Here is an 11,713-nt window from a genome sequence, read left to right on the forward strand (position 1 = left end):
TGGGATTAAAGGCGTGCGCCACCACTGCCTAGCTTGAATTTATTTTTGTTTTATGTGCACTAGTGTTTTGTCCACATGTATATCTCTGTGAGCAATTTCCACCCCCGAACTGGAGTTACAGACAGTTGTGAGCTGCCATGTGGGCATTGGGAATTGAACCTCGGTCCTCTGGAAGAGCAGCCAGTGCTCTTAACCACGGAGTCATCTCTCCATCCTTTCTTTTCTTTTGAGAATAAATTTTCAGCTCTATAATCAGATATTCCAGAATATATTCAGCTATGGCTTTTAAAGGCTTCCTATCCTTTAAAATAGTTTGGATATTCTAAAAACCAAGCATAGCCGTTAAATGTGGAATTGACTTGCCAGAGACATTCTACTCAAGTGTAACATTTCAAAATTAATCTTTTACTTTATGGGAAAAGCATTATTGCTAGCTTGAAATCTGAGTCACAGTTTATGGAAAGCTGTCATGAGGTTTGAGGCAGCATCCACAACATTGCTAAGTTCATGGTTTGGAAGGCCAAGAGAACCGGCTCACCTGTAATTAGACTCAGCTGGGTTTCAGGTCCATGTTGCAGGGTATTTTCATTTTTATGTAATCAATCGGTATTTATTGAAAACCTAATATCTATTCAACATTACTAGGAATGATAGGAGATAGAGGAAAAGTAATAGATCTCCTCTAATGTGACAGACAAGATAGATGACATTCATAGAAAAGATACACTCCTAGGGACTGGCTTAGATAGGATTTTATGGTTATAGGTACAAATTGGAATTCAAATGAGTGATGGAAACACTAGCAAAAGAGAATCTCTCTCCACATATATCACTCACTCACAGACTCTAGTGTTTTACTGTATTTCAGTTTCCACAGCGTACTTAGTTTGCTTCGAAGGGACAGTTCAAAAGTGTTGTTTTAGAGCCTTTGCCGGTAGGCGAGACAGGCTTCAATGATAGAAAATTATTATGTTGAATACTTATTCAGTGTATTTATTGGCCATTTGTATTTCTTCATTTGAAAATTATCATCATTTGTCTGTATAATAAAAAATCTTGAAAGAATAAGGGTAATCAAGATACTGTAAAGTCAACTGAGATGTACTAATATGCACTGTGGACAGCTCTGTAGGGCTCTTATATTCACGGGAAGGTCTCAGAGAAGTGACTGCTAACTGGAGAGCTGGATAGCATGCAAGCATGGGGTCTGTGGGGTTTTTCCTTTTTTTTTAGACAGGGGTTGAGGGGGCTTACTATCCTAGACTACAGCCTTGAATTGATCTTCCTGCCTCAGCTTCCCAAGTGCTAGGATTTACAGGCATGCATCTCCACACCCAGCTTCAGTCCAGGTTCTCAGTTACAAACAAGCAGCAGAAAGAAAACTTGATTGATTTGAAGCAGAAAGGGAATTTATTGAAAACAGTGGGGCAGGGTTAGGGAGCACAGACCTGTAATTCCAGGCGGGGAATGGAATTCTTAGCTAGCCTGAGAAACTGAGTTCAAGGCCATTCTGCGTAGTTTAGCCTCGCGCCTGACTAGGTGTGGTGGGTCACGCCTTTTAATCCTGGCACTTGGGAGGCGGAAGTACTTGGGACTGAGTTCAAGGCCATTTTAGGCTACTTAGTGTGAGGTGCTGCTGCCTTAAAAAGAAAGGGGAAGAAAGGAAGACAAGACTTTTAAAACAAGCAGACAAACCAATTTCCCACTGCCAGATAGCAACAACAACAAGCCCTCAAACTATAATGGGACATTTGCATACTCCCTTGAAACCACAATTCCACTGTTAGATAAATATTCAATACACACTGGTATACCAATACACAAAGAATGTTTACAACAGCATTAGGGATGGGCAGATTGAAAACCTTCTAGCTGTCCACCTACAACACCACAGATATATAACAAGATCACCCCATCATCAGAAGCAGTATAATAGAAATAATGAATTAATTGCAGTTACACACATCACAGTGAATCTAAAGAAGCCAGACCTAAAAGATAGCATCGTAAATTGTTGTTTATTATCAAGCTAAAAAGCAGGCAGCAGTATCTATCTTGTTACAAGTCAGGGTGGCATTTTACCGTGGAGCTATAGGAACTTTGAAGGTATAGTCAGCCTTCTTTCTTCTCCCTAGGTTGCATATTCACAAGTTCAATCAACCATGGATCAAAGTATGAGAGAAAATCATAGTATTTATTATGCTGAAGTATAGACTTTTTTTTGGTTGCTACTACCTAGACGACATAGTACAACTATTTACATCACATTTACATTGTATTATGTGAGTGATCTAGGGAGGTTTTAAAATATATAGGAGGGTGTGGATGGGCTAAATGCAAATACTTTATACACCATTTTATGTCAGGGACTATAGCATCTGTGAACTTCGGTATCCTCTGAGAGTCCTGGAATCTGTTGAATCTGTTCCCATGGATACTGAGACTGTACTTGGAATGTTCTGCTTCTTGATGGAGGATTCATTTACTCATGTAATAAAAAATGCTTTGAGCTATACTTAGCACTGAGTACATATTTTCCTTGCATGTTATGCTGTATATGTAACATCTTAATAACATATTTTGCTTTTTTAAAAAGAGAGCAAGGGGTGGTCATGTAGTTGAGTGCTAGCACACTTGCTCCCCAGTTCAATTTTTAGTAACTAAACCACAAAATAAATAAATAATGTACTGAAATAGAAAAAGGTGCATAGATTAAATTACTTAGAAAGAGGAACTCCTTTGGCCGTGTGTACCAAAAGTTGATTCAATACTGAATTGCACTGTTACTGGATTGCACTGTTATGACCAAGTGCAAAACTTCAGCTTCTACCACTGGCTAGTGTCACCTTTTTCCTGGGCACTTGAACCTGCCAAGCCATCCTTAACCATAGAATGCTTAATCTATAGCTGGGGCTCCATTCTCAGTCCTTGTACTTTATAAGTCTGGGGTGGAATTCTTGGTTAGGAACAGTTTAGCTGTAAAGAAGAGTGGGAAGAAGTACACACCATTTTCAGTTTGGATAGCACAGGAATGTGGGCCAGCCGTTAGAATCAAGCTGAAGGGTACAGCTATTTCACATTTACAGCCTTTCTTGAGGAAGATTTAAGCCAGCAGAAGAAAGTGGCTCTCAAGTGCTAGACACAATAGAAACCACTCTGAGTGGAGGAGTGTAGCCTTTGGGCCCATTGGAAACAAGTTCAACCAGATTAAATAAAGGGTGTGTTCTGGGAAAATGGTCTGAGTGATTGAAGCCATAGGGTGGGACAAGATTAAAGATTACTTTGAAAACCAGACAGGAATTAAATTTATTTTGGGACCCAGTAAAAACGGGAGTGTTGGAGAAGGAGTGGTGTCTAGCAGTGTGTTTCAGGGACTCCGGAGGGGTGGGAAGTACTGGAAGGATGGAGTGGTAGACTGGGAATAGAAGCAGGACCAAAATGCCAGGCTTTGCCTTTGTATTTCAAGGTACAGGTTGAGGAGACAGCCCATTGGAGGCGGAAGTAAAAGCGAATCTGGGTTTTGAAACTGCTGAGTGAGCCTTGCAGAGGTGCTGGTGCTGATGGCCTTGCAGAGGTGGCCAGGTGTGTCTGGGGGCCACAGGGCAGTCTTGTTTTCAGGCTTCTGGAGGTGCGTTAGCTACTTTGAGTTGGATTCTGAGTGATAAATGAACTAACTCCAACCTGAACTCTTCTGGGAACCTTTACTTTTTCACCTTGGGCAAATTGCTCTCTTATCACTATCTTCCACAACTTCCTTCCTGTCACTTTAAAGTCTTTGAGAAGAAAATAGTTATCATGAGACACTGTTTTTTTCTTAATTTTTTTTCCAGACGTCGCTTCTCTGTGTAGTCCTGGCTGTTCTGGAACTTGTTCCGCCTGCCAGGTTGGCCTCCAACTCATACAGATCCGCCTGCCTGCAGATATTGTTTTGTGAGACCATCTTTCTTTGTAGCTTAGGTTAGTTTTGAACATGTAATTCACATTCCTCCACCTCTTTTTACATTTTTAAAATTTAATTTTAATTTTATGGGCATAGGTTGTAGTGGTAAAAATGCTGAAGGACCCCAAGTGGCAGCAGCTGGTAGCGGGCCAAAAGACCTCGCTGCAGGTCCCCGAGTGGCTGCAGTGGGTAGTGGGTCCCGAGACTACGAAGGCAGCCAGTCCCAGGCAGGTAGCCCCCGAGTGGCCAGGAGGGGCAGAGAGTCCCAGACAAGAAGCTGCATGGCGGATGAGAGACCGAGACAGATAGGCATGTCATGCAGATTGAGCTTGGATATTTTTTTAGTGGGTTATGAAAGGGAAAGGGGGGGGGAGAAGGCAGAAGAGCAGAGAGAGGCAGAGGTGGGAAGAGGGGGGAGGAGAAGAGCCACAGTACCAGCTACTACCTCTTTGGGAGATGGAAAGGAAGGGACTTGGGCTGCAAGGGGAAGGAAGATCTGCCTGCTTCAGGGGAGGACAGGGGAGGAAGTGGGTGGGGCTTGTCTCTTAAAGGGCACGACAGACCATTAATTAGGTGCTTTGCCAGCATACGTGTCTGTGTACCACGTGTAATCCTGGCGCTGGCCTAGGCCAGAAGTGGCTATCAGGAGGTGGAGTTACTGGTCGTGAGCCACCATATGGTACTGGGACTCAAACTCAGGTCCTCTGGAACAGCATCTGGTGCTCACAACCACTGAGCTATTTCTCCAGCCCAGCCTTTTTTCTTAAAAAAGTATTTTAGATTTATTTTTATGTATATTAGTGTTTTGCATGTATGTAATTATGTACCCATAGAAGTCAGAAGAGGATATGGGACCCCTGGAACTGGAGTTATAGACTGTGAGCTGCTATGTGAGTACTAGGATTTGAACCCCTGACCCCTGCAAGAAAGAACAGGTGTTTTTAACTGCTCAGCCATCACTGCAGCCTCATGCCTCAGCTTCCTGACTGCTGGGTTTGTAAGTGAGCACTACCATGCCTGGCTTCTCAATTATTTTCATAATAGCTTTGAGTGGTTTGAGTAGAACAAGAATATCCTTTATTTTTAAATTGATTTTAAGTAATACATAAACATAAAATTGTACGCAATAAAATGGGGTATTATGTTGATACATATGAGTATTGTGTAATTTTAAAGAATCAGGCTAGACATTGATCCCTGGTGCTGCTCATTTCTTCATGGGGAAAGCTTTGAAAGACCTGTCTTTTTGAGACATGCAGTACATTGCTGCTGTCTCTAGTTGCCCCACTGTGTAGTGCCGTGAAGCACGTCCTAACTGGAACTTCGTTTCCATTGATTGGTATCTCTCCACCCCTTTTTCTCATCTACTCTGCTCAGCTTCTTATAACCACAGTTCTAGCCTCAACTTGTAAGGACTACCACAGAAGAGAGCTGTACACTGATACCAGTAATGAATGCAGATGCAGAACTCGTAATGAAATCATAGCAAATTGATTGCAACAACATATTAAAAGATCTTTTGTCATGACCAAGTAGGCTTTATACAAGGGATACAAGCTTAGGACGTTGTGCCAAGCTGAGAGGGCAAGCACAGGCAAAGCAAACTTCCAGGTGCTTAGGAAGATTGTAAGGCTAGACATAGATCTGCTTGACAGCTAGCTCCATTCCATGTCTGGAGAAAGGAAGTGGCAAAAACCTGTGTTCCTCATCCAAACTTGTTCTGAATCCTTACCAGTACTTAGTCCCTGTCAGCAGCCACAAGCTTTAGCATAGCGTTTGGCCTTGCTAAGACAGCCAGATCTCTGGAGCATGAAAGGTAGGCTTTTGTGTACAGCTCGAACGCTGTTGCTGACACGTGCCAGTTTGGTATTCCTCAGGAGTTTTCTCTTTAGTCTAATAACATGTCCCTGCCTGTAGATAGATGACACTGGATCACTCGGATAGCACTAAAGGGTGTGCAGCTATCTTAACAGGAAACAACTTTCCCCTTGGGTAATGTATGAGACAGGCAAGACAATTCTCAGATGGTTGCCTGTTATTTATGTTGCAGGTGGATTTGCTGGCATATTTACCCCTTCTCTATTAGGATATTGAAGCTTTAGACCCTTGAGTTTAATAGGTAATGTTTCAGTAACCTTTTAAGTATAGAAGATGAGAGATAAGTTAGATGAAAAGTCCCAAAACATTTCTGCCTGAAAAGTTTCTCCATTTGCAGAAGGAGCAGGCTGAGAATTTAGAAAGTAATTGTAGGTCCATGTGAAAGGTTCATCAGTACAGTTTTAAAGGGAAATAATTAGAACTCAGCATTTGTAAAGATTGACTTTTCTTATGGATCCAGGCTCTAACAGCCCTTTGAGATGTTGCTTCAAGACCTAACCCTGATCACATCAGAATAACATCATTTGGGAAGACTTCCATGTGCCCTAGGTCATATAGTTGGCAACAGAATTCTGAGAAGAGCCTAAGACATCTGACCTGTCATTATTGTAGGAAGGTTTCACTGAATGGGTTTAGAGAAGCAGGAGTTTAATCCACTTTCCAGACTTCCCCCTACCCTAGTTACCTCAAAAAACGAAAAGAAGCAAAGGTTGTAGCTCAGTAGAGTACCTGCCAATGTGTGAAGCCCTGGTTTGATCCACAGCATTGCAAGAAACAAACAAGAACAGCAAGAAGACAACTGTAGTTGTCTAACAGTGACCTGACAAGGCACAAGTGAATGTGGAAATCAAAGTCACCAGTTTCTGCCATCACCTAAGCATCAAGGATCTAGTAAACATTTATTTCCAGAAGAGAAAATGCTACCTTTATTACTAGTACTCACGCCTTTAATCCCAGCACTTGGGAGGCAGAGACAGATGGATCTCTGTGAGTTCGAGGCCAGCCTGGTCTACAAGACCTAGTTCCATGACAGGCTCTAAAGTCACAGAGAAACCCTGTCTTAACCCCCCCCCCCAAAAAAAAAACCCAAACCCAAAACTACAAAGAAAGTAACCACCAGGACACCATATACTTGACCATATGGGTTTCATTTTAGAGTTGAAATTCAGTGGCTAGAATTTATTTTTACCTTATGTTGTATGATTTATTTTTTTAATCTAGGAGCTGTTCAATCCTCTGCATTGGAACTTAATTTGACAAATTCAAACGGTACTTGCCTTTTTGCAAAATGGGAGATGAATTTCACAATATTTTATGAAACTACAGACAAAACTTTTGTAAGTAAAAAACTTTTTTGTCTTTTTTGAGATTGACTTACTTTTTATGTAGATGGGTGTTTTGCCTGAATGGGTATCTGTGCATCATGTTCATATAGTGCCCTTAGAGGTCAATAGAGGACATTGAATACCATGGAGCCAGAATTACAGATGATGGTGAGCTACCATGTGGGTGCCGGGAATCCTCTGGAAGAGTAGCCACTGATGTTAACCACTGAGCAGTCTTCCTAGTCCCTTAATGAAGGCGAATTTAATTAATCCAGACCAGTGGGTACAAGAAGATACAATTTTAATATAAAAGCACACTCACACACCCGGAGTTCAGCAATCCACAAACCAGAAACAGGAAGCGGCTCCAGTGTCTGCGAGTCCCAATTAATTAGTAAAAACATTCGCCCGAGGCTGTCCCGCCCCAAAAGGCTGGGTCTCTCTACACCTTAAAAAGGTTTTTTTGTTTTGGTGTTAGGGTTTGAGCCCAGAGTCTCTTTAGGTGGTACTAGGTAAACACTCTGTTAATTGTCCTACTTCCTAGTCCCATATTTGTCTTGAGTCTTATAGTAGGGATTTATTTACATTTGGATTTTATTTTTTTGTTTGAGACAGGATTTCTCTGTCCTGGAACTCCGGACCAGGTTAGCTAGCCTCATCTGCCTCTTGAGTGCTGAGATTAAGGGTGTGCGCCACCACATCTGGGTTTACATTTAGACTTTTGTACCCTTTGGTGGCGCATGCCTTTAATCCCATCTCTTGGGAGGCAGAGGCCGGAGGATCTCTGTGAGTTCGAGGCCAGCCTCGTCTACAAGACCTAGTTCCTGGACAGGCTCCAAAGCTACACAGAGAAACCCATTTTCGAAAAACAAAAAAAAAATATGTACAAATAATATTTCATGATTTCATGTTAATTGACCTAACCCTTAAAGCCTGTGTTTGTTAAAACTATTAAACTCTTAAATGTACACTGTTTAAGGTTGGAGTGGATACTTCTAATTCATTAATTTTTTTTGAGTTTTCCTTGGAGATGGCTATATGCCAATGAGGAAACCTCATGGTATTTCAGTTTTAATCACTTCTGAAGTAATATACAACATTAAATCTTAAATTTCTCTTTTTCATCTTTAAAACATTTTGATCTTTTAAAAAAAAATATGTGTATGTATAGGTGTGTGGGTTTAGAAATCTTTTTCTCTGTGTATTTGTGCACCACTTATGCCTGGTGCCAGAGAAGGAGAGAAAGGGTCATTGCCTCTCCCTGAACTGCAGTCAACAGACAGTTGTGAGCCCACAATGTGAGTTCTGTGAATCCAACCTAAGTCCTCTGGGCGAGCAGCCAGTGCTCTTAACCATTGAGCCATCTGTCCAGTTCCCAATGTCTAAGAACTAGTTTGCTATTTCTGTCTACCTTTTTTGGGGGGGGGGTTCTATAGCTTTGGAGCCTGTCCTGGAACTCACTCTGTAAACCAGGCTATAGACCACAGAGATCCACCTGCCTCTGCCTCTCGAGTGCTGGAGTTAAAGGTGTGTACTCCCACCACCCTGCTAAAGATTTTTTAAGTTAATTATGTATACAATATTTTGCCTCATGTATTCCTGCATGCCAGAAGAGGGCACCAGATCTTTTTACGTATGGTTGTGAGCCACCATGTGGTTGCTGGGAATTGAACTCAGGACCTCTGGAAGAGCAGTCAGTGATCTTAACCTCTGAGCCATCTCTCCAGTCCTCTATCTACCTTTTTGTTTTTCTTTTCTTGGCCCCTTTGCCTTATTTTTGTTTTGTTAAGGCCCTATTTATAGCATCATTTAAAAAACCGGTCTATAAGCTAGGAAAGCGCTCTGTGGTAGAACAGTTGCCCGTTGTGCAGGAGACCATGATTCCATCTCCAGGTCTGCAGAAGTTAGCACACAGCTAGATAAAGAGCATCCAGGTGCCTTTTCCTGTTTTCTTTAGACATACATGAACTTGTACAAATACCTGGTGTGTAATTAAAGAATTTGAGAACGGTTTTCATAGTATACCAAGTAAAGGGGTAGGACTCACTGCTGTTTTTTTCTCATCCACTCCTAAACTTTTCTTTTGTCTTTTAGAAAAATGTAACCAGTTCAGAACTTCCCAGTGTGACATATAATGGAAGCAGCTGCGGGGATGACCAGAATAGTGCCAAAATAGTGCTACAATTTGGATCCGCTGTCTCTTGGAATGTGAATTTTACCAAGGAAGCATCTGATTATTTTATCGACAGCATCTTGCTTTCCTACAACACTAGTGATAACACAACATTTCCTGGTGCTGTAGATAAAGGTAACCTTAGGTGTTGGATTTGTGTTACATTCTCTTGCTTTTGTTAGTAACAAAAAAATGTAAACAAAATAATCATTAGTGTGCTCGTCTATCTTCTCAATAAGAATGAAAAAATCAGTCTTCTACCCATCTCAGTCCTAACTCCATGAATAGAACAGTGTTGGGTATAAAGTGATAGTGACTGTCATTGCTGGAGTCTCTTACTCTCTACCATTGATTACCCTGATTGTCACATGCAGTGTTTTACTGAGTGAACAATTGATAGCAACCCTGGGAAGTAAGTAAAGGGATTGAAGCTTGGTGACTTTCCCAAAGGCTCTAAATTTAGTGAGTGAGTGAAAAGCTAGTGCTTGAAGCAAAGTTTCCTGAGCTGCACAGTTCATACATTTATTCATTAGCAGAAACTCAGCAAATGTTGGATGAATGAGAAAATTCTTTACTGGAAGTATATAAGTCCAGTCATTTGAGATTAGAAGAAATACCTCAGATCTTTTTACTATTAAGATGAACTTTTACTTGAAAAGTAAATAGTGTAGGGCTGGGGAGATGGCTCGGTGCTTAAGAGCACTGACATCTCTTCCAGAGGACCCAGGTTCAATTCCCAGCATGCACATAACAGCTCATAACTGTCTAACTCCAGTTTTGGGGGATCCAACACCCTCACATAGACATCAGTGTACATTAAATAAACAAACAAATCTTAATAAAAATGGAAAAATAGTGATTACAGTTAAAATAACTAAGGTCAGCATTTGCTATTTTGAGACACCATCAGGTCAAGAACAACTTAGATAATTAGGCCAGTATTGTCATTCTTAAAACAAATATGCCTTAAAATATTTTTAAGTGTGTATAGTGGAGATTTTAAGTTTTTTGTCTCCGAAGCAAGTCAAACTGACCTAAAATGCACACTCGTCTTAGCTCAGCACTCCTGAGTACTGAGGTTATGGGTGTTTGCACACCTGTATCATAAACATATTGAGTTTATGATACTGATTTTATTAGGGTCATGTGGTGAGCCCACAAGCTTTATACAGTAAATGTACAGCTGACCGATCTATTGGACTATCTGTGGTAAGTGTATACGTACACTCCACCCGGAGATCCCATTTTTACAGAGCTACATCTGTCCTCTGGATAAGTCACTGTCGATTCTGTAGAATCTTGTGGAATCACGGCATTTTTCCCTTCCCAGTAGTGTAGAAACCTGACATTTCCTCTAGGGCACCTGGATACTTCCCCTCACAACATGATCCAGGGCGTGAAAAGGATCCAGTCAAGTCTGTTCTCATAGCCAAAATCTACATAAAAATAGTCCCCACAGACTTTCCTTTTTTTAAATCTTTCTATCTTTAATAACCTGGCATTAGGGGGCTGGAGAAATGGCTCAGTGGTTAAGAGCATTGCCTGCTCTTCCAAAGGTCCTGAGTTCAATTCCCGGCAACCACATGGTGGCTCACAACCATCTATAATGAGGTCTGGTGCCCTCTTCTGGCCTGCGGACATATACACAGACAGAATATTGTATACATAATAAATAAATATTAAAAAAAATAACCTGGCATTAATTCAAAGCATGAAAAACAAAGTTAAGATTGTACAGGAGGTGCCCATTACGATAGACTAAATCACATGGTGAGATCGGATTCCAAAAAGCATGGGAAGGCATCACTGCTCACGGATTGATGCATTTGGTTACTAATAATTGGTCTGGGGGCAGGCAGCAGATGAAATTTACAAACTCTCAGAGAACAGGACGTGGTTTCTAGGTCATGAGCACCTTGAAGCGTTTCTTGATGGTGATTCAGTGTCTTGAGTATTTGTCGTCAGGGGAGAACTGAGCAGGATGGGCAGAACAAGTCTATTGTCCCATAGGGTCAAATTTCTTTAACGTATAGACACAATCTCTCTTGTTCGTTGTGGTAATACTGGAGAAACATGACTGCACTTCAGCAGGAAGACACCGACCTGTCTGCAGTCAGTCGCTTTTGCCAGGAGTCCCCCACAGACTTTCTTTATAGACAGTAGTATCAGATAAGAAAGGAGCCTCATATAGGAGGTAACATGTCTGCTCTAACAGCAGACTCGGAAAGCTGTAATCTACTGGTCTTCTGCACTGACTTAACAGGCTACTAATATTCTGAATTACCTTTCACCTTGGTTTCGAGGAAGAGCAGTCAGTGATCTTAACCTCTGAGCCATCTCTCCAGTCCTCTATCTACCTTTTTGTTTTTCTTTTCTTGGCCCCTTTGCCTTATTTTT

At 41.4% G+C, this 11,713-nt stretch overlaps 1 protein-coding gene and 1 pseudogene across 3 annotated transcripts in view; one reads left to right on the plus strand and one right to left on the minus strand.

Moving 5' to 3' along the window:
- The window catches only part of Lamp2 (lysosomal associated membrane protein 2), a 55,974-nt gene that overhangs the window by 8,262 nt on the left and 35,999 nt on the right, over positions 1–11,713 (plus strand). For all 3 annotated transcript variants that reach the window (XM_005358437.3, XM_005358438.3, XM_005358439.3), the window contains exons 2-3: positions 7,040–7,155; positions 9,238–9,451. In XM_005358437.3, coding sequence (XP_005358494.2) covers positions 7,040–7,155; positions 9,238–9,451 — 330 coding nt within the window. The remainder of the gene's footprint in view (positions 1–7,039; positions 7,156–9,237; positions 9,452–11,713) is intronic.
- On the minus strand, positions 11,196–11,391 carry LOC101986006 (annotated as a pseudogene).

The sequence above is a fragment of the Microtus ochrogaster genome, chromosome X, assembly GCF_000317375.1.
Source record: "Microtus ochrogaster isolate Prairie Vole_2 chromosome X, MicOch1.0, whole genome shotgun sequence".
NCBI classification, from domain to species: Eukaryota; Metazoa; Chordata; class Mammalia; order Rodentia; family Cricetidae; genus Microtus; species Microtus ochrogaster.